The sequence below is a fragment of the Pimephales promelas genome, chromosome 15, assembly GCF_988280905.1.
Source record: "Pimephales promelas chromosome 15, fPimPro1.hap1.1, whole genome shotgun sequence".
Classification (NCBI taxonomy): domain Eukaryota; kingdom Metazoa; phylum Chordata; class Actinopteri; order Cypriniformes; family Leuciscidae; genus Pimephales; species Pimephales promelas.
In genome coordinates this window covers 17318061-17342760 of record NC_142783.1, presented here as the reverse complement: position 1 = coordinate 17342760, position 24700 = coordinate 17318061, and the positions used below count along the sequence as shown (strand labels likewise).

The 24700-nt window shown below is 36.2% G+C and overlaps 1 protein-coding gene across 1 annotated transcript in view; it reads left to right on the top strand.

The window, feature by feature from the left end:
• The window catches only part of adck1 (aarF domain containing kinase 1), a 126802-nt gene that overhangs the window by 39054 nt on the left and 63048 nt on the right, over positions 1 to 24700 (top strand). The window contains exon 4 of the mRNA XM_039671164.2: positions 3128 to 3331. Within this exon, the coding sequence (XP_039527098.2) occupies positions 3128 to 3331 (204 nt within the window). The remainder of the gene's footprint in view (positions 1 to 3127; positions 3332 to 24700) is intronic.

Genomic DNA, 24700 nt, shown 5'->3' with positions numbered 1-24700 from the left:
CATCTCATATTTTAATAAAATAAATATAATTACTGTCTTACATCATTATAATGTTGACAAACAAATCTAAACAACATACAAAACATTAGTATTTCCATGCAATACAGTTGCAGTATATAATGAACTATGAATTATAATGACTTTTCATTTAAGAAATCTTTAACTTTATATAATATTGGAATTGACTTTGAGATCTTGTTATTAGTATAAGATATTTTGGGCTTCAAATTTAAGTTATTGTGTATAATCACTCAGCAAAGAAATGGGCCTATAATTTGAAAAGGAATGTCTATCTCCAGTTTTATATATGTGTATAACAAATAAGAATTTTTGAAGAGACAAGTTGGATATACTGTATGTACATGGGGTTTCTCAACACACTCAATAATATGTTTTACCACAGACATATCTATATCATTGCAGTTGACTTCTTATTTTTAAATGATCTGACAATATCAATTAATTATTTTCCATATGTTCCTCTTATAATCATTGATTGCTTATTTACACTACCCGTTTCTCTTTGCCTTCTACTTTTCTTATCAATTCCTACAAACTCCTCAGCCAGAACTGGGACCAACTTTGACAAAAAAAATCTTTAAATTCATTAGCAATTTATTCCTTATCATTTTATCATATTATTATATATAATATTATTATTTTAATATATATATAAATATATACATACAGTATATATATATATATATATATATATATATATATATATATATATATATAATATCAATAATATATATATCATATTATTCTTTGTCATAAAATAGGTTGGGCATCCTTTCCTGCCAACGTTTCTTACTATTTCATTTAATATTTTCCATGTTTTTGTTATGTTATTTCTATTATTATCCAATGATTTACTAGTACTCTATCTTATGTTTCTAATAATATTAATCAGTTTGTTTTATATAACTTACAGTAAATGCTTGCTCTGCTTCTTTAGTTCTTTTTTAAATAAAAAGCTTAATGTATTTTACTGTTTGTGTTATGGGTTTTTAGCAAATTTCTTTTTCTTTTCAAGGACAGTTTTTGTCAAGTTATTAATATGAATATAAATTTATCATATGCTTCATCTACATCTTTAACATAAACTTCCTTTCAGTCTTGTTTTATAAGATCTTCTTTGCAATAGTTAATTGCACTCTTAGTTTTTTGTCTTATTAATTGAACTTGTACTGTATGTCTTTATTGGTCCCCTTACAGCATGGTATGGTTGCAAAAACTGTCATAACTCCACCATTGCTTCAGTAAACGTTTCAATAAGAACCCGGAGTTCTCTATACACACAACTTATAATCATAGTTTTTTATTCCCTCTGGCACAGATTTTTTTATTCTCTCTGACATCTCGATTTCTACAGTAACACTCTCCAAGTGACATATTTTCCACAACTCTACTCCTATAGTTGGAGTCAATGTACAGAGCAACTCCCCCTCCCTTTTTTCATAAAGAACATTCATATCCTTCTATTACATACATCACAGCTTGATCATCAATCAGCCAAGTCTCATAGATTGCTATTACTGTCATTTTTTTGTTCATTTATTGTAAACACGGTTTAATGTTTTTAGTTCTCTTCAGTAACGATGTGTGTGCGTATATATAATGCCTAATATGATGAGCTTTAATGTTTTTTTTTTGTTTTTTTTTGGCGAATGGATTTGCTCATGGAGACAAGTCCCTGTACTGGATAAAACAAAAACTGGACTGGATCATATTAAAAATTAATTCAATGACAAAACTGCCAATAATTTGTATACATTTTTTGAACTAAGGTGCCAAATGTTCCGGTTTATTTTGGCTCAGTTTAATCCCTGCACACACATGCTGACACACGTATATATAGACTCCCCACCCAGTATAATTAGGTGCATGTGGACCTTTGTCTTTTGAGGTATGATTCGAATCGGGTCGACCAGCCTCATATGTGGCCCCATTTGGAGCATAAAAGACTGTCTTTTGTCAGGGTGAGAGGGTTAAGAGAGCTCATTTCACGGCAGTTTATTTGCTCAGGTCCCAAAGGGACGTCCCTCCAAGAGTACTATCAACTCTACCAGCTGGTGTTGGGCCGGGACGGCACAAAGACCCCCATAAAAATGACGTCCCATTTAAACAGCATTTAAGACAAATGAGATGACCGGGAGGGAACATTGTGTGTAGGTTTTTTTTTTCTTTCTTTTTTTCGCTGGTATGAATGTTGCAGGCAACTAATCAAAATAAATTTCTGTTATGTTGTCCATTCTTTATTTCGTCCTTACTAATTCACAGCAAATTAATAATAGTGTTTTTGCTGCTTCTAGATTCTCTCACAATTGTTTTTTTTTTGTTTTGTTTATTGGCTTAAAAATAACTTTATTATTATTATTAATCTATTCACTTGCAGAAAATCCTATGGAATCCTATGGAAATGCCATTATTTTTTTGGAACACCTTGTTTTTTTTTTTTTTTTTTTACAAATCTGGTAATCATACAGAACCAAGTGTGATTGTACTACCATGTTATCTAATTTATTCGTTACTCGATTATTCACTGGTATTCCACCACTGAATAACTTACCTTGGGGACTTTATGTATTGTGAATTAGCGTATTGCGTACTGTAAATACGTAAGAATTATAATATACTAATAATTTTATTGACTCCCATTAAAAAGTTTCGGGCCGGTAAGATAAAAACAAAATGTGAACCCACAGCTATATTTATTTGATCAAAAATTTTGATCTAACAGTAATATTTTATGGTTTTAAATTCTAAAATTTAAATGGCTCCTGTGATGGTAAACTTGAATTTACATCATAATATCTCTCTACAGTCTTCACATGATCCTTCAGAAATCATGCTAATGATGCTCAAGAAACCTTATGTTAAATCAGCTGTGCTGCTTTTGTAGAAACTTCAGGATTCTTTGATTTTGTAACATTATAAATGACTTTACTGTTACTTTTACTCCATCCTTGCTGAAAGAATGCATTTCTTTAAAAAAAAAAAAAATGCTTTCCCCAAACTTTTGAACAGTTGTTATTTACAGTAAATGAGAATTATGAGAGGTTATAAATAATTTGAAATTGCTCTAGGAATTGAAACATTTGTTTAAATGTGTCTTTTTCTTCAGGTTCACAGGCGTTCAGCAGAAAGGCTCCGGGACCTGTGTTGTATGAACAGAGGCACCTTCATTAAAGTAGGGCAGCACCTGGGAGCCCTGGACTACCTCCTGCCTGAGGAGTACACCAGCACACTGAAGATCCTGCACAGCAGAGCGCCTCAGAGCAGTATGGAGGAGATCAGGCAGGTCATACGAGAAGACCTGAAAAAAGAGGTATGACCAAGTAGATGCTTCAAATGGAAATAATCTTGGGTCGGTCTTGATTTTATTCTGTTGGATTTGTATTGTATTGTGAAGTGATTGAATATATGAACCCCTTACATGTATATGTTATCCCCTTACAACCCTAACCCTACCTATCACACAAAACTTTCTGCATTTTTACATTTTAAAAAAAAAAAACTTTAGTTAGTCTATTTTTATACCACATTTACAAATGAGGACAGAGGTTTTTGGAGATTTAGTCAAATTTTGGTCACTTCTGGGTAAAAAATATAGTTAAGTAGTTACTTCACCCACGCAAACACACACCTATGTTAGCAAATATTTCACGACAGAGGACAGAGGTATGTATAAACTCGTCTTAGTTAAGTGAATAACATAGTTTAATATGAAAAAAAAAAAACGGTTGAGTATCCCTTTAATAATCAAAATCACATACTGTCATTATTGCTGGCTGCTCTTTTTGAAAGACAGGAGCTCTTTTTCAATAATTGTCTAGAGGTCCTTTTGGGTTGGTAGGGTTAATGTCACGTGAGAGAAGCTGAGGTCTCCCTTGTCCTCTCCTGTCAGCGCTTTTGTGCCTCTTGTCAGAGCAGTCTTCCTGAAAGCGCTCCGGCTCAGGAATGTTTTGACAGGCATTTCAATTTTGGTGGAGATAATTGTTCTGCTCTGAAGATGACCTGTTCAAATCATTTATCAGCTTGTGTCCCAATGTTGTGTGTATATATCAGGCTGTTTGCTCACAGGAACAGAGGAACAAGGCCATTCAAGCGATGCGGCTTGTTGAGGAGAGGCGTTTTGTTATTTTGCACAGCGATCAAATGTATGACTTTCACCTAAAGGGGTGATGCAATGTGTGAAACATCTTACATTAAAGGAGGTACCAAGCCATAGAGTAGAGGTTTGAATATAATAGGCTCTTATTGACCATTATTGACCACGGTTGAGTTTTTCTTCAAAATGTACAAATCAAATCTTTTTAATGCATTCTGCCATAGTGCATTGTCTCATACTATGACTATTGCAAATCCAGTTGCTGTTCAGTATTTCAAGTATGGTCAAGGTCACATAACTTGCCAGTTTTGACAAAATGACCTTGAACGAGGACAATTCAAACCTGTAATCACTCAGCCGGATTCTGAGCTGGTAAGCGTTAAAGTGCGGCCCTCCCTTGTCTGACCTTGAGAGGGCTACGCCTGTTCGTGATGCTTCTGGGGTTATGACTGCATCTTTACAGTTTTATTATTGTAATTATTAGCTTTAATAGATCAGTCTGACTTCTTGCTTCATTGCCTTCCCGCCTCCCATTCCCCCCTCTCTCTATCTCTCATTCTCTCTCTCTCTCTCTAATGCCCCATCCCTTCCTGCTGTATGACAACCGCACTGGCTGCAACATTACGTAATTCCATCCAGGTCGCGACTGGCTTGCAGAGGTTTAGGGTGTGTGTGTGTGTGTGTGTGTTGTGAGGTAAGAAGCATTTGAGACACCACTGCTGTGTGTGTCGGGAACTGGAGATGGACCCGTCACGGCTCGTTGGGCTCAGCACGGCGGGAGAATAATCCCTCTGCCTCTGTTTCACAATAAAAGTCCTCCCAATTCTGTGGCTTTCTCCTTTTGTCTCTCGTTCACTCCATTATAGTCTCTGTGTGCGAGAGTGTAGATATGTAGATTAGGTGAGGCTTGCACTCCTAATGTTGTGTAAGAATAATGCATCTCTGAATGCTCTGTGTCAGGTCAGCGCAAGTCTTTTTAATGAACATCATTCATCTGGCTTTAGCGGGGGAGATTACTTGAGGAGAAAAGGGTAGTTTTGTGTTCTCACGGAAATCAACAGTTCAAAATGAAACCGTAAACACTACGAGAAATGGAATTACTAAATACTCTATTAGTAGCAAGGACTTCATCCACATTTTTTCATGTGTATTGCATAAAAAGTGCGCGTTTCACCGAGATGCAAATACAATTTGGACAAATGTAAATTTAACAAAAAAGTCATTTGTTCAGTTTGCGAGAGTGAACAATTTACATTTTGTTAAGGTGGATCCTATTTTTATTTTCAGTTAGAGGGCATGCGCATAACTAGAAACACATTCACTGAATACATTAGGTGTGTTTGACGAAGCAGCGGTGCGCGGACCAATCGTGTGACATCTGGAGGATTAAAAACACAAACTTTTGAAAATGGGTTTTAAAAAGAAATTGGGTTTAAAAAGTCCAAAGATATTATCTCTGTGTAAACTATGTAAACGCAAATTTGTGAAAATGGAGACGTCATACGCACGTGTTTTACGTGTTTAGTCTATAGGTGTGTAGTGTTTCTTTACAGAGTGACATCGCCAACTAGTGGCCTGGCATGCAGATCACATGATTACTTTTTGCGGATCCATTTGAACTGGAATGGTTTGACAACGTTGTCGTTTGTATATAGGAAAAAAAGCAAAGGAAAAAAGATTTCCGATTGTATTACATTGTTGTCCTGTATGCATAAATTTAAACCCTAAATTTGGCCAGATGATTGGCTACCTCCATCACTAGCAAACAAGAAGACTGTCACAGTGTTTTGTCTGTGCACCCTAACTTGTTACATTTTACTAAAAATGCAACGCTGGCTTCCCCCGGTGACTGCAAATTTATGTAAAAAAAAAAAAAAAATCACTATTATTTTAATAAAACCTTAGGTTTTATCAATTTTTTTATATTTAATTATTTTAATTTAATAGTGTTATTAAAATATTGTATAATTTTATACATATTTTATAATACTTATGCCTTCCTTGTTGTGTAAGATAAATCTTGTTCATATGCTTTAAACTAAAAAACAAAGTAAACAGTTAAAATATAGTATATATATATATATATACAGTATATACACAAGTTTACATCAGACTAAAAAAAAACAAACAAACCCGGAAAGGGATCTTTTCCACTTCATTTCATAAGTCTACCTCACGCCACTGGGCTGTAGTATCCGATGTGCTGTGCCGTGACTGGTTGGCAGTACCTGTCAGACAGAGTCTCTGCCAGGGCTTTTAGCGAGACGGTGAGGTAAACTACAGCATTCCAGAATTCCCCCACCTCTCCTCATATTTATTTATGAGGCCTGGCATGGTCTCACACAAAATCAAAAAGCTGTTATGGGCGGCTCTGGATCCATTTAGATAAGGAATTATTAATATCACAAAGGTGTGGGGAGGAAAAAAGACACTGGTTTTGGTTTCCTCTTAGCTTGCCTCCACTCTATCTCTTTAATTTCATGAGATTCTTTCCAGCCTCTGCTTTATGCACTCTTTGCCTACTAGAAAGCTGCTGAATTTGTTTGTATATATACATACATGCATACATACATGCATATATACTCACATAAACAGCAGTACACACATTTTTTTAATGTTATATATATATATATATATATATATATATATATATATATATATATATATATATATATATATATTAAATGTTACTTTATTACAATTGCCTATTTATATTTTTCTATTATTAAATTTTTTTTAAATTAGTAATATATTCCCTGTCCCGTAATGGCTATGTACACAACTGTTATTCTAGCCTTGTTAATGTATAATACCTGTCTGCCCACAACAACAGAACAGCTATTATCCTTTTGCATTGTGTGGCTTTCTAGAATGTGTGAATGTTGTGTTCTGGCGAATAGCATTAACCTCCAGCACATTTTAAGGGAGGGTTGGGTAGAGGGACTGAAAAAAGGACAAGGCACTTAGTAGTTCAATTATGCAAATATTTATCAAGAGTAATTATCATGTTCAGTTGAAAAATTTAGCTAATTACTCAACACTACCTAGTTTTGAGGCCACGGTGGGGGGAAAAGAAAGCACATGTGACTTGATTTGAGCAAGGACTCTGAACCAAGAGCCTTCAGGGTTTGTTAAAGGGGTCATTGGAGCACACAGATACATACGGAAGCGTTTGAAAGGAGGAGTCTGTTAGCAGACCGGTTTGTTGATAGACACCTGCTTGTGCTTTCAAACGCCCCTACTCCCGTTTTTTAAAACACCTTCAAACACTTCTGTGTGCTCTCAAACACTCCCGTGCGTTGATCATTGTAGCCAATCACAGACATATCTAATGAGGGCGTGAACACAATGGCCAATCAGGGGTGTTGATTCCGCTCAACAGCGCTCAAAGCATCACAATTTTAACTCTACAACAATGAACTCTGGAACAATGATAGTCGTTCCAAACTTTTTTCTATACAGTTTCGAAATCTTGAAGCTCCAACTGAACTTTAGTTTGGCCTAATTTTGTTCAAAATGATGTCATGCTAGTTCGTTCTTCGATTTCGCTTGAAGTACTGTATATTGCGGCCTTAAAATCGCCATGAAATGAAAATTGACGAATCGTATATAATTTGGGGAATATTGCTGTATTTCTTATAAATGATTTATCTGTTTACATCATTTATTTTTAAATTCATGTGCCCTCATAATCTTTTAATCTATTCTCTGATTATGTGTTCATCGGTACGTGGGCAGGCCAACCTGGCTGTCACTCATATGATATCACAGCAATAGCAAACCACAAAGATCCAATCAATTCCTGGTGGACAAAATCAATTTTTTTCGAGAAGCGGTTTCACTCTGATATATATATATACATCACAATAGGGAACTAACGCAACTTCATTATCAGTAATTATTAATAGTGATTCTTATCTTTTTGCAAATTACATGAATATACCATTTTCATGAATTATCATCCTTATCTTATTTCAAAGTGTTAAATAGGGACTGGCGGATTTCCTTGATGGATGATTGGGTCTATAAGATGTTGAAAGTTCTTCCATATGCTGGTTAACCCAAGAACGTCCCTGCCACTCATTAACCAAAATAGACTATATTAACCTTTTGTGAGACTGACTGGGTTTTGGCTGAGATGTTGGGCACATTTGTTATCTACTACACCACTCCGGTTCTCTGCTTTGGCAAAAACTGACATATCGATCTGAGGTTTCCACTAGTTTTCTTCCATTTGCTAGAGAAATGCTCTTTAAGCTGTCATTGATATAAAAACACATCACCTTCATAAATATCCTCACCCGCACAGGTTCATGTTGAATCCAGAGATAGGATCTCTCTGTAAGACCCTTCCACAATATTTAGTGTCACTGTTTGGTCACATCATCACTTTTTTCTGCAGCGGAGCATGCAATATAATCCCTAATCGACACGTAGCTTCTTGTCAAATCCCTCCTCAGTTGAGCAATCGTGCCATCTGAGCTACGAGATGAAGTTCTTAACCGCTCTGTCAGCCTGGTATAAATAGATCCCATCTCTGCTCTCCCATTGCTTTTACTCCCCACCTACTATTCTTTTGCAAACTTCCTGTACCATTAGCTCAGCTGTGCCCTTGAGGAGGACAGGGTTTTGTTTAAAGTATTCCCCCTAGTATTATATTTAAGCAAACTGTTATTATTTTTTTTCCATTTGATATATTCTTATTATTAATGTCGAAAACAATTTTGCTCTTTAAAGGGGTGGTATAATGCACTTTTCACAATATATAAATAAGTCGCTGAGTGTGTATGTGAAGTTTTAGCTTAAGTCTCCACAGATATGTTTTGTAGCATGTTAAATTTGTTTGTTTTTTTCTGCCCCTTTAAATGCAAATTAGCTGTTACTGCCGGCACAGAGGGCGGAGCTTCAACCTCACACAGACACACACATATATATATATAAAAAAATGTTAGCTTCAAACCAAAATCGGACAAAGAGAGACTCAAGAAGAAGTGACAACATTTAGAATCCAACAGGAAATTTCTTAATGGTTAGTTGATGGATTTACAGTATCTGATGTGGAGTTAATCATCTAGTCATTGATTAGCATATTATGTCATGATAATATATAAATAGAGTTCCCGGCGGCAGGGTTTATGTACATTTTTAGGGTTAGTGATGTCACTAACCCATGAAGAAGCTCCTAAGCCGTTTGTTGTATAGCCCTTAAAAAGTGATTTCTTTAAAAGAAAATACTTCTGGCACATTGATCAATTTACTACATAAAGGTATCAATTTTAAATCAATAAATATATTTCCCCTCTTACTTGCTTATAAAAAGGTCCCTCAGAAGGTGATCATCATATTTGAGGGTTCTTGTGTACAAACCCCTGTTTAGGATGGGATTCCTGTCAGAGTCCACCATGCAACTGAAGCCTAATCTGGACCATGTGACTTCATTCATATTCAGCCAGGTTATGAGTCTCTGATCTACCCATTGAAATGTGAGCTCTCTGGCCTGTAGGTCTGCTAGTTGTCCCGTAGAGAAAAGACTGGGCTCATGGGGCAGGGATCCATTACAGGAGACCATTAAACAACAGATGGCAGGCGAGTCCTAACCTAGGAGTGGCCTGTGAGTGTGTGCGCACTGTGGAAAGGGGGTGTATCTCTTGGAAAGCGCCACCGCTGCTGCCTCATTCTCAATAACACGATGGCAAGTGGAGCATGTAAATGTGCATCATCTCTTGTAATGATGTGCTGAATGTGTGGCATCATATGGGGTGTGTCTCAGCTGTCCCACTGTTCCCATCCTGCCAGCACCCTGCACCACTACTTCCTTCCTTCCTTCCTTCCTTCCTCCCTTCCTTTTTCCTTCCTTCCTTCCTCCCTTCTTCCTTCCTCCCTTCTTCCTTCCTTCCTTCCTTCCTTCCTTCCTTTCTTCCTTCCTTCCTTGCTTCCTTCCTTCCTTCCTTCCTTCCTTCCTTCCTTCCTTCTGTCATTTATTTTTCAATCCTTTGTTGGTAATTCTAACTCTTATGTTGTTCTTTTATTCTTTTTTATTCCTTTTTTATTCCTTTTCTTTTTTATTCCTTTTTTATTCCTTTTCTTTTTTATTCCTTTTTTATTCCTTTTTTATTCTTTTTTATTCCTTCCTTCCTTCCTTTTTCTATCATTTGTTTACTCTTTATTTTCTTTTTGCTGTTCTTTTTAATTTGGTTAATTTGGTCCTTTTTTCTTTTGTAAAAATAAATTACAGAGCTTCTCTTCTTTTACATGCTTCACACGGTTTCTTCAATTGTAAGTGCATTACTGTAAATGCTAATGTTGGGTTGTTTTTCTATACTGAGATTTGAATCACGATTTGATCCATGACCTTTTAGAACACCCAATGAATCTACAGAATGCTGAAAAACAGCTATACTTAGCATGAGGATCTGAGAAAAGAGCATGTGGTCTTTTTGGCATTGGTTTATAATAGTAAAGAAGCAAGTGGGTGGCTGGACATCTTTGGTGTTGGTAATTTGTTGGACCCTGCAAATATCCAGACTCAGCCCTCTTTGCTTCAGTGGTTTGCCACCCTCGCAGAATGCAGGCTGTCCCAGTGCTTCCTGTATCCATATGGGCTGTTCTCTACAATCACATGTTATTCCCTGCCATTCCATGGCGAACCCTTTACTCTAGCATCGGCACTTTGTTTTCTAAAAATAATGATAAACGAAGCATTGAGTTTCTTTGTTTTTGTATTTTATTGATTTTCCATGTAGTTGTGTGTGTGTATTTCCCCCCATTGGAAAACATTTTTGATATGAATAAATTATAGACTTCACTATTTCAGTAACCACTGTTGCAAATTCACTAATTCATTATTATACTTATTCTAAATGATAACTTCAGTTTGTAAATCTTTTTGACAGATTTGTTAAAGAACTGTCTCATTATGTGTTTGTAAATCAGACTATGGGGTAACTAACATTGCATATTTTTGTGTAAGTATTATTTTGTAGTATGTAGTCTTTTAATCTAATTTATTTAAATTTGGACTTGTTTTTCTTGTGGTGTGCTGCTATAGATGTATTAGACATGCTGCTCTACCACTTAAGTTGTAGAAATCTGCATCCTTGCTGCCAATATAGTACATATGTGCCTTTTCATTATAAAGCGAACAGCCAAGTTTTTTTTATTAGTCAGTCATAAAAAATGAGAAACGAAACGGAACTGTAACATTTGTGGTGGCATATGTGGTCCTACAGTGTGAATCTGGAGTGTGCCGTAGAAATGACTCGACAATCTGTCCACTCGGTTCTGAAGAGAAGACCCTACTGCACTGCTCTGTGGTGCATCTCGAAGACTGTTCCTCACTCTCTGTGAAAACAAACACAGAAACAACTTTTTCAGACTTTCATGATGAACGCTTTTGCAGTTTGTTTATGAGTAAATAGGACACATTTTATACTTCAAAATTGTGTAGTAGTGGTGACTGAGTTGTTTATTTGACTTTTTTGTACTTAACTCAAAGGAGTTTTTGTAGAGTTTATGATTGTAAGATTGTAAGAATACAACTAATGCTGATGAATAAGCAGGTAAGGCTTTGGTAGCAGTCCCAAACTAGTTTTTGCTAAAACAATAAAGTTGGTTGGTATGAGCCACCAGAGTCATTTAAAAATATACAGAATAACACCAAGTGAAATTAAAGTTTTTGGGGTTATGGAAACAAGTTATCATGGTAAATATGGAAACTGCTCCTGATGAATACAATGAACATCATACATGCAAATCTTTCCCAGCTAGCACACGACACCGGTTACGTAATTTATTGGTACTTTTGGGTAATTTCACGACTTAACTAACTATATCTACGATGTTCCACGCTCATAATTTCTTTCGTGCTTTGTTTATAATGAAGTGATATACATTGTGCACTGCTACATTTGCACAAGCAATTGATGACTGAGCTATATGAGCACAGTCTAACGGCTGACAGGATAGGAAAGTTGTTTTTTTATGAGGTGAGAGACTTTTATTTTGTAGCAAGTTACGAAAATAGCATTTTAATAATAATGGCACTGATATATAATCTGACAACAGGTGTGTTCGAACTTGAATCAGCACTGCACATATCTATCGTTTTTGATAGATGTTTACGTACTTTGATGTCATACTCTGATCGGTCTGCGCAGCGTCACTTCAACTCAAACAACCTTATTGGCGGCGTCCGAAAACTAGACAGCTGAATTGCAGGGAATGACTTTGTAGACAGCGTTTGGGCACGGAGATACCTCACGAAACTTGACGCAATTTCAGAAATACTTCTGAGGCAGTGTAACAGTTTAATGAACTACAGCAAAATAAAGTTTGGTGATAACTAAGCAAATATGTAATTACTACAATAGTAATTTATAGCTAGAAACTACATCAGAATTGTAAAACTCACAAATATACATTTACACACAAACTGACCACCAGCTGCAAATTTCAGATGCTATCATTATTTATCTTTTCGTCTCAATTGTCTCAGAATAGAAAGCAAAGAATTGTGGGATATCAGAGGCTGCGAAGAATACATCTGTGCTGCCTTAAAGAATTTATCAGATGAAGGTATTTCAAGATAGGAATTGAAGCTAAGATTGGATTTGGAAGTGCCTTGATGCCTTCCCACCTTGGAGTGCATCCTCCGAATACATCCATCCATTTTCGGATGCAGCCTTTATCTCATCTGACCGCAGATACTGAATTAGGACAACACATTTTTCTCACTATTTACTTAAACTGCGTCTGACCGAAGTGTCAGCAGCTTTCACGCACATCTTTCAAAATAAGTCTTGCTTCAGAAAAAAAAAAAAACATAGGCTACCTTCTCTAAATGAACTGCACAAAACTACAGTAAGGTTTTTAAACAGTCCTTCTAATGAAGAACAAAATGTGTATCTTGTTTTGCTTTTTAATGCTTTTTTATTCATTAATGAAGCCACTATGGGATTTATCGTTACATATTAATATTGTTATATTAAAATGCCATTATATTTTGTGCAGGAAGTTAGCTTATTTTGTTATTAATAAAAAAGCCTGACAATGTCATTGCTAATTGCCTATAATTATTGTGGCTATAATTATTTGTGACACTCCCCTAACTCATAAAGAAAATTCCAAGCTTCCCAGTCATATTTATGACTTGACAATCATGTGTGTTGACATTACATGTCTTGAACACACCAGATTTATCCTTTGCTGCCTTTGATATCGCACAATAGTACTGTGTTTTCCATTCTGTGATAATTGAGCTAAAAAAAAGAAAGATAGCAATTGAAAGTTGCGGTTGGTAGTAAATTTGTATGTATATGTATGTTTTTGACCTACGTTTTTAACTTCTGGTGTAATTTCTAATGAGAAATTAATATTTGCTTAGTTATCACTAAAGCTATTTTGCCTTAGTTCATTAAACCATTATGCGTTTCCTCAGAAGTCTGTCTGAAATCAGTTTGTGAGGTATACTTTCGTGAGTATGCCTACAAAGTCATTGCCTGATAAGGCAACGAGGCAACAAGTCAGCTGCCTACGTTTTTGGACGCAGCCATTGTTTTTTTGTCTGCGCTCTCAAAACGGTCTTGCGACCCACCAGTTGAGAAACACTGAGGTAATTCACACAATCTTATTTCAATTGGTCTTTTTCATATCACAAAACTGTCTTTGACTGCTGACATTTATAAAAATGAAATGAAATAACACATCAATCACTTGAAAGAGAGAGCAAAGAACGGAAGCAAAATCCATCTCTTGTTGCTTCTGATAGGGCACCACAAAAATGGGAAAATAGATTTTTTTTTTAAAGATGATAAAAATGAATAAAGCAGTGGTGCGTTAGTTCAAAAGCTGATAAATACCCTCTGGGTTTCTCCTCTAGCACGATAAGAGATTAAAATATTACCATAAACACTGCATTATCTCACTCACCAGCGTTTCTCTCCCATACGCCCCACAGCAGAATGTTATCTCTCCATCTCCTCAGCATGAATATCTGCTCCATTAGCAAGCCATTCATCCACCCAACACACTGCTCTGAATAGGACCATAACACTGCTAAAAGTGATTGCATATCCTTTTCTTGTGAGACTGGTCTGATGCCAAACCGGTCGACTGTTGAAAGTTGTTCCCTATTACTGTTTCTTTTGCATTAGCTTCAATGATTGTAATGGTACGCGTGCAAGAGCGTTTTAAAGGCTTTTGTCTACAAACCTCAGTCATGTTACGTGGAATCACGTCGTCTTTTATCGTAAATGGATTTCATGTGAGCGCCAAACAAACGAAAACAAAACACAAAATAGGTCTCGATTACAGTATATAATGTGTGATTGCTGGGGAGAATTCACATTTGCGAATACTTGATTTGTAGTCTTAACTAGCTAGGCAACTTTGTCACTTTTACAAGCAGAACCTTACAAAAACATTGAAATAGAAGACCTACAGACTATGCATAACATTGTTGAATTGTTTTATAGCTGTGTTAAAGTTATCATCTTATTATTAGGAACATTTTTTTTTTTACATTTATTTATATATTTTGTTTTAATTGAGTAGGTATTGCTTTTGAGCTGTTTTTTTTCTAACGAAACCTTTTATTCTGTTTCAAACTTTATTTCAAAGCCAATTAACCTTTCATATTCTTTGAGGATACACTTTCAGTAAATATCCAGGAATTAGTTTTGCTTGTAAATTGGGGAACTCCTTTGATATACGATTATATCTTATCTTTGAAAATAAATGTTTGTTCCATTGATTCTTTGAGCCTTTGGGCAGATTTTTGGATCTCAATGCCAAAAAGTGTAGAATAAATGTCTAACGTCCATTTCTCACTTCTCTACGGGTAAATACATTTTAAAGGAATATTCATGAAAATCATGTGCTTGCCCTAATTTTGTTCAAAACCTATATGGCGACATCTGTGGATTTTTTTTCAGATATTCAAATATTTAAGGTTTTATTTAATTTTTAGTCAGTTATGTGAGACACTCATCAGTGTGAGTGAATGAAGCTGCAAGAGAATTATAATTATAATTTTATATTATGTCCTTTTTGAAGCCGGAAATCTCCATGTATTGAAAATGTCTTCCTTTGTGTGCCACTGAAAAAAGTCATGCAGACTGGAATGACATAAGTGTGATTTAAATGATGGCAAAATGTATATCTTTGGGTCAACTTGTCCTTTTTAACACATATGGTCAGTATTTTCAGTGATTTACCTGATCCATCAATCCACAGCTACAGTACAGCAACAGAATGGTGAGATGTATGATTAGGCTTATGTGTCTGAGATTGTCAGAAGCGTACCCTCACTTTTTCTATTACGTTATTGCAGTTATGTTATCAAGCAACTTTGCATGCGTGCAAAGTTAGCTTCAAATCAACACTGAAACATGCCAAATGGAAGGCAGGTAACTTGGATGAAAGTCAGTTATGTGAGACACTCATCAGTGTGAGTGAATGAAGCTGCAAGAGAAGTTGATTTATTTAGTGCTGTGAAAAGATAATATTTAATCTCCAAAGCACTGATCTCCTCTTCTTCTTCTTCTTCTTTTTTTTTTGTAACTCTGCCTCTGATTATAAGCATCCCAGCTGTGCCTACTTCCCTATTCATTGAGCAGAGTCTTGTGGCTTGTTTTACAGCTTATTTCGGTGTAATTAACATCCTAAACAATCACAACATTCTACGGCTTGGCTGTCATTTCCAAGCTTTCTGTGTTTAGGTCAAAGGCATCTTCTCATTTCCCCTGCAAAAGGGCTCTGCCTCCTCAAATACTCTGAATTTTTGCTCTAGGCTTGTTACTCTGATCCGTTTCTACGGGAAGGCTGAAATTTCTGGCTCAATGTTCAGATCTGAAGTAGACTGAAAAGAGGTTATGCACTTAGCTGCACAAGTAATGACTAATTACGGCACTTTTCATGCGTTCTTGTATGGTATCGTTCAATAGCTGCATGCTGACATGCAATTTCTTGATTTTTCACATTTTAAACCTAAAATGTCATACTCTCTGAGACATCCAAAGTTTCAATGCATCCATGAAATAGTTTAGCTCTCCCCAGGTGATATGTGAAGCACAAATGTTAACAACTCTGTCATAATCGCAGGTGCTCATAATCTGACTGATTCTATAATGCAGTGAGCTTAAAGGGATAGTTCACCCAAAAATGAAAATTAAGTCATTAATTACTCACCCCCAAGCTGTACCAAGCCTGTCAGACCTTCGTTCATCTTCGGAACACAAATTAAGATATTTTTGATTAAATTTGAGAGATTTCCACGACGCATGCGCAAGAACTGAACTGAAATAGTTGAAGAAGATTGCAATTCTCGCGCATGCGCCGTGTAAATCTCTTGAACTCTCGTCTCAGGCCTACAAGGAAGAAATGGAGTAGTCGAATAAAGTTATTTTTTTTGTTTGTTTTTTTCACACTAAAAAACTTGAGTCACTGTAGTCACATGGAATATTAAAAAAAAAAATTTCATTGACCTTCTGGGCAGTCAAGTTTCGATCCCTTAGGCAGCCTATGTAGCAGCGATCCACCTCTCAAATTTAATCAAAAATATCTTCATTTGTGACGAACGAAGGTCTTACGGAGGTCTAAATCCCCCGCGATTTGCACGCGATAACACCCTGACCTGTCGCGAGCTCAGCGATTTGCAAATCGGGCTTAAAATCCTGTAGTGTGAACTTGTCTAAATTTAAATTTTGGTAAATTTTGCTCTGTTACTCCCCCAGTGCGATCTTATAGCTTTAAAAGAAATGGAATATTCTGGAATATTGTCATATGGTGTTTTATATTGCTTTTATGCCATTTTGGAGCCCTGAGAAGAGCAGCTTGTGGCTAGTTTCTATGGCATGTCAGTGTTTGGAAAAAAATATATATATTTCAACATGTTTTAATTATACCTCAGAGACGCAGGAGAAATTTGAGCTCACCACAGCCATTATAGTGTCAGCAGAGGCAGCATTGTAGTGCTCATCATCACAAAGAGGATGTTGCTCGTGATTATACATATGCAGTTGTGTAAGAAACCTTCTTATTATTCCTGCCAAACATCTTTAAAATTACTGCATACAACTTGAAAGCAGGCAGATAGGAAACATCCTCCAGAACACACAGCTGAACACAAAGCTCTTTGAATTGTAAATGAGTTCGCTGTACCATGCGGCTCCATACTGTTCTATACAATGTTTATTGATGGCGGCCGTCTTTCCTGATGTCGATTGGGGTGAACACCGACGTGGTAATCAGAATTTCATGTCTGGATTAGAATTAGAATTACAATTTAAGGCGAGACACGACAGGTGAATAGGGTAAAATTTTTAAATAATAGACATCATCATGAAAGTTCCTCAGTTGATTAATTACACAAGTATATATATAAAAAATGTAAATAACTGTTTTCAGCACTGATAATAATTTGAAATGTTTCGTGAGCATGTTTCTGAAGGATCATGTGAAACCGAAGGCCAGAGTATTCACAATATTACAGTTTTTTGTTGTTGTATTTTTAATCGAATAAATTTCAGCCTTGATGAGCAGAAGAGACTTCTAAAAACATGAACATTTTAACTTAAATTGGGTCCTAGTACTGTTCCTACTCAGTAGCAATGCTAGCTTCGCCCACCTCCACACCAAATCAAATTAGCCAGTTGCCCCAGGGCTAGAGATCTGAGTTAATTTGCTTTTAAACCTCCCAGATGAAACATTTGCCTCTTAAACGCTCCTTGTAAAAACGTCAGTGTTCATCACTCTGTCCCCTCAGGCTGCAGAAGCGCACAGCCCTCACGATTGTTTTTTTGAAACCGAGACCTGACTCTATAGCTGCCCATACAGGCCTTACGAAATGTTTGCAGATGTCCTCGTTCTTCGGGACATGCTTGAGTGTTATAATTGCTTGCGTCATGCAATTACCCCTGCCTGCAACCTTTCCAAGTCATGATGCTTTTACTCCCAAGTTCTTTGCAGGAAGCTAGTGATGTAATGGCCGCAAGGAGTCTGGACTGTCATCGCTGCACCAGTAGGGTAATGTATGTCATGGCATATGCGGTTGGTGATTGGAAGCCTTTGGGAGCCTCACTTTTCCCAGTCTGGGTATGCGAGTGAGCTCCCCGAGGGCTTGCGGTGTCGTTTCCGAGCCGGCGTGTGAATGAGAGGCCTGTCAGACGTTACGAGCGGAGTTTCAGCCCTCAGCCGAGAGATTCACAAGCTTGCAGACTGCCAGAAAAATGAGTAACACCTTCCTTGGGGAGTTTCCGCAGTCTATAGAGAGTTTGGCAAATTAGCTGTTGAGATCACCGACAATATGTTATGTTTTATTCGCAGCGCCTCACATAGAAGCAGGTACCTCAGAGAAAAGTCTTAAGAAGTGTGTAAAAAGAAAAAAAAAGAAGTCTTTTGTGGAGTCACTCTGGCAAGAGCTTGATTTTCAAGATGGTCTTTTATCGTGAGCAATTGTTGCACAATTAGATGAATTGGATTTGTGAGAGCTGGGCACTGTGGCGGTTAATGCCAGACCAGGCGTGATCAATTCTCTCCTGTGTCTCTGCCTTTCTCCTTGCTAGGGGTTTCAACTGCTGTGGCCCCTCTTATGAAAGCTCTTAGAGGAAGCACTTGAAGATGCTCGTCACCTGTCCCTGAGACCTCAGAGAAAGAGAGAGAGAGGGATAAAGGTAAAAGAAGTAAGAGAATGTGACTGTGATGGGGCTGACAAGGCAAACAAGACCCCTGTGACATGTTTCCCAGGAGATTCTGTGTTTTTCACTTGGAATCTTATCAAAGCAGAGGATTGTGATTTTATTCAGTACTACATGATGGTGTGAAATAGTGATCAACATTTGGACATGATCTCATTAGTTAATAGTAGGTATTCATATATAAAGTGTAGTTCTTGCACACATATGTTTGTTTAAACAATGAAATGTAGATTTAAATATTGACAGTATTGTTTTGTGTACAAATAACTTATTGACTGATTTAGTTTCTGTTTAGTATCAGTTTCATTGGTTACTGGCCTCATTAATTACGTATTAGTTCCATATGTCTAGTTGACTTTTCTTTGTCCCTGTTTATATAGCCCTGAGTTTCAATTGTTCTTAGTCAGTTATCGTTTAAGCATTTTGTGGTTTGTGTTATTATCAAGCGTGTTTAGTGTTTACGCCTGTTTTGTTTTTTGAATCTCATTCATCTTCATGCGTGCTGACTACATCGTTCAATGTAAAAAGAGATCAGTTGACTTAACTTAAAAAAGTGAGGAAACCCATTGCTTTAAGATGAATTAAACTTCATGTGTAATGGAAAAAAAAAAGGTATGTGGACTTGCCAAGTTCACATAACTTAATTCATTTCAATTAATCATGTTGAATTTTTGAAATTTTGAAATGTTACAAAATATATTCAAATATTATAATTATATAATTAATAGAGCCAGACCGATATATCGGCAGACCGATATTATCGGCCGATATTAGGCATTTTCCAAACTACCGGTATCGGCAGTTATAATGGCCGATAAATGGATATTTCAAAAATAAAATAAAAATGGACGAAACACGCTTGAACCATGTCATGAGTGTTGGAGTTGTATAGTTGTATCGTTGAGTTGGTCACGAACGATACATACATTGCTTAAATAACAATTAAAAGAACCCCCCCATCAGTTCTCTTAACTCAAATAAGCATGACAAAATCTGAATCGGAATATCGGATTTTAAAATCCAAAAATATTTGTATCGTTATCAGTCTTCAAAATCCTTAATCGGTCGGGCTCTAATAATTAATATTGATCTAGATTACCACATTCTATATAAGTAATGTTAATTGTTAATTCTTTATAAGCTTTAGTTTATTTTATCAATTTGAAACTTGTTACTAATGTAAGACAAGTGCTTAAGGCATTTGACCAGTTAGCTTCACATGTATATGCAGCCATTTCTCATGTGTCCACGGCTTCTGGGCTCTCACTCTTTGTGAAATCTGGTAGCTGGAATCACAAGCAGCTACAGAAATCTGAGCCAATGGAAGTGAATTATAAAGCTTTGGAGGTGGACCGCTGAGAGAAGTTCTGTCTTACTCTGAGTGTGTGTGTGCTGGTGGTTTGGGACACACTGTGAGGTGTCACTCGTGTAAAATGCTCTTGTATTGTCCTAACCCCCCACGTTTTCTCCGGTTTGACGAGTTCTCAAGATCTCAAGAAAAGAGCTGCATCTGCAGGTCTGCCTGTGTTGGAACATTCTCTGATTTTAGGACAGAAAATGACACGCACATTTCAGCTGCCCTGTCTCCAACGGAGCTCAGCGTGGGAGAGAGCTCCTCTTTCTTTGTTGCTTCCCCTATAATTTCACAAAAGAACAGGCGATAGCAAGGGACAGACTTAAGTGGTTCGTCACTCTTTATTTGTGGATTGTGGTGGAGGGGGAAAAGAGAAGGTGACAAACGTGAGAGCACAAATTCAATCCTGAGTTCAGTTGACTTTTGTTTTGAGTGCATCTTGATCACCTCTTAAATATAAAGTCACAGAGTTTATAGGTTAATTAGTTTCTGGACAGGTTAACACTAAATTGTCTTTCAAATGAGTCTGAAATCCAGTATGATTGAAGGAAGAGAGATGAATCTCTGGAACTATGCTCTATAAGTTATTGGGGTCTTTGTATTGTGGTGATATACATTGTATTTGGCCGATAATATTTATAAAAATTTTAAAACAAAAGAACCAAGAACCATGCTTTTTTTTTATGATGGATCATTTGATATACATTACTGTTCAAAAGTTTGGGGTCAGAAAGATTAAAAAAAAAGTTTTTAAGTCTCATGTTCACCAAGGGTGCATTTACAGTATTTTATCAAAAATACAGTAAAATCACAAATATTATGAAATATTATTGGCATATAAAATAACAATTTTCTGCTTCAGTATATTATAAAATATAATTTTATGTGATGGGAAAGCTGATTTTCTGATCCTTCAGAAATCATTCTAATATGCTACCCGAGAAATATTTCTTATAATCAATTTTGAAAACTGGTGCTCATTACATTTTTACAATATCTTTACTGTCACTTGATCAGTTTAATGTATCCTTGATGAAAAAAAAAATATATATATACATACATATATATATATATATATATATATATAGTGCATGTCTTGTTGATTATTTACAGCTATGCGCTTTTTCTCAAAATGTAATCAGTTGCATTGTATCGCAAAAAAAAAAAAAAAAAAAAAAAAAAAAAAAAAACCTTCCCCTCTTGATGACAACGGAAATGTTCAGGTGGATTTCAAAGTAATTTAAAAGTTTTTGGAAAACAAATTTAGTTAGCATTAAAACAGGTATGCTGAATTGTTGGCATGTTATGTTGGGAAACAAGTTTTTGTATTTGTGTAATTAAGACCGCCAATTTCAAGAGAATATGAATAATGACGGTCCGCAAAGAAAGAATTTCTCTGAAAGAATAATGAAAGACTCAGTTTACTATAAAAATGTTAATGGGCTTTAAAAGAAAACTATTGTATTTATCTGTAAATTCTGTGAGATGCACAGTTATGTATTTTAGTGCAGTAAGCCCAGACTTCTCTTCTTTTGATTCAGTGCATGTGTCTTACCACTATATAGTGAGTTATCTTTGAGCCATCCGAGATATCTGAGGTTGTTTATATTATTGACACACACAAACCCCTTATATTTATTATTAAGATTTAGACCGCAATGAACTTACACTTTAGGAAGCATTCATACATAAATCTGCTTAATTCTGAATGTTTCACACATTTATAGTTGATTGATCACTTTGGTTATGCTATTAGTTTCTGTGGGGTCGGTGAGTAGTTTATCAAAGGCTAAAACCAAAATTTAAAGCTAATGCCAACAGCTTACAGTAGGTTGTTGTTGCTTAGGTTGAGGAGAGTGTACTGCTGTACTTTTCTAGCGATTGGATTGAGTTTTCACCTATTAGGCAATAAAATGAGTACAAAATTCCACAGAGTAATATTGCTGAAGGAATCTGAGCCATATTTATTTAGGGAGTTAAGTACCTAGCAACTACCTAGTAACGATTTAGAGCATCCTAGAAACTACAAAAGCCCCACTCAGGAAGTGTTTGTGCTGCCTTGATTATAAGTTTAGTCAACTTGAAATGTGAAGTTGTACTGAGAGACAACTTGGAAATTTGAGTTGACTAAACTTAATTTTCATTTTTATCAACAATTGTTTTACAGTGTATTTCTACTTGTTATATAGTATTATATAATTCTATATAATTGTATATAAATTATATATTAAAATAATATATTTTATATCATATAATATTATTGTAGTTAATTTTGTCATTGAGTTGCCATTTTAAAAGTGTGTACAAAATATAAAAATATATTTTTATTTATTTAGAATTTTTATTTTACAATTTGTTTTACTTATTTGGTTCTGCACATCTAAATGTGTTATGGTCTAAATGTCTTCATTGGTCAGTCAGCGGGCAGGCTTTAGTTGTTTTGAGGGCCGCTCACACCGGCATCGGCTCTGTTTGTGTATCTCCTCTGCGGCAGTCTCAGCTGACTGTGATTACAGTGATGCACAATAATGGCTCCGGCTGCTCAGCGGGAGGTCAGAGGTCACACTGTGTTATCAGGCCATCACAGGCACTGGCTGATATGTGCTCCCAGTCATCTGTGGCTTTAGATAAGCTCGCACAAAAAAAAAAGAGACAAAACTCTGATTATCTGATCATTTCAGAAAGGACAAACTGGGTCAACTGCGTGAACGCACCAGCAGAAACAAAATGACAAAAATGAGAAAGGACAGTGAGGCGAAATGGTACGAAAGTACAAATGTCAGACCTGTGCATCACACGCTATGCTGGACGTATTGAAACACAACTCTAGAGGGAATTAGCACACAATTGAGGTTTGATATGGCGGCTTCTGTAGCGAAGGCTGTTGTAGTACTGTGGGGTGAGCATATTGAAAATGACAAGAGACAGGCTAGTCTAATGACTACAGCTCTCTGGGGATTCCTTCTTGACCTCTTCTATAGCTAATTGCTTCCATTATTCTTGCCCCACAGTGAGAAGAATGAAGCTGGGGTGGGAGGAGCCTATCATAGCCCTCCCCCAATGCTTTGAATGACAGATGAGAAAGATGTGACTCAGCATGGACCCACAGTGTGATGAAAAATCTTGCTGGGCTCTTACATCGTTGAGTGATGATCAAACTTGTTATTTTATAAAGGAAAACATACTGTATATAAGGTGTATAATCTCAATATAGGCACAAATATTTAATGTATAGTGTAGGTAGAAAATGCACCATTTTTGTGTCAAACGTTCTATATGTCATAGTATAGATTGAAAAAAATCATCTGCATGGTTACAGTGTAATGAGAGATTTTCCAGAAATATGGTTGCGTAACGGATGCAGTGGCAAATGCTAGTCATGTGTGGGAGAGACGCCTCAGGAGAGCCGGAAGGTTCCTCTGAGCAACTAGCCATGGACAGGTTCACATTAGCCTAATCGGACAGGTTGTCTATGTACGTCAGAGAATGAGTCCATCTCTGATGGAAAACACTGAGTTTGGACTTGACACCAACCAAGTCCAAGTTGGTGTTGCTGCAAAGCTGTTGTGAAGGGGTTGATTTGTTTTACTGTACACGTACAGTAAAGGCCGAATATCTAGCATAGCATCCTTAAACTGAGTTGTGGCAGCTTTTGCTGGTTAAAAAGTTTAATAAAGAGCTAATAATGAATTATTTGAATATTGTGTGCCTCAGTTTCACCACAGTCTGTTTATAGAGTTAAGAACGTAGACACTCAAAAGTGGCAAGGGCTTGTTAAAATAGCTAGCTCCTACAAGATTTACTATATGATTCACAACTTTTTTGGAGGCAAGCAAACAAAGTCCATTACATTGGTCTGGTCTGCTGATGTGAGCATTTTTTTTTTTAATTTTTTTAAAGAGTGCATGTGAAGTGTATAGAAATGCCAACTAGATAGATAGATAGTTTAAATGACAAAACTTGAGAAAACCTTAAAGTGTGAAGGTGTCACTCAGTCAGCCAAAATCATGAAGTGTAGAAATAGCATTAACTCTTAGCATGTTTTTGAATGCTCCTTGCATGTTTTACCACGTTGACAGGAATTGCTACAATATTTTATCATGCATTCTGTTCCCATGTGTAACATGTTTTGACATTATAGCTTGATAAGTCAGAACAGGCTGAATATCTGTTGCTTGAATAAGGTATAGGAGTTATTCAATGAAAAGATTTTGAATGGAAGTCTATGACGCAAAATTTGTAAGTTAAATCCATTCGAAAAAGTCTGAACATTCTTGAAGGTCTATGTTGATACTGGTGGTACTTTATTTTACAGTCTTGTTCCCCATGTACATACATATTCATTATAGTAATTGCAATAAATTGTCTAGATACTAACTCAGAACATATACTTCTAAACCTACCTTATATTACTCAGTACTTTAAGTACACTGTAAGTACATGTAAGTGCATGTACTGTAAAATAAAGTGCAACCGAAATACTATATAGGGGCTCAGAAAAAGAGTAATAATACTCTTAATATGTAGATCGCTATGTTG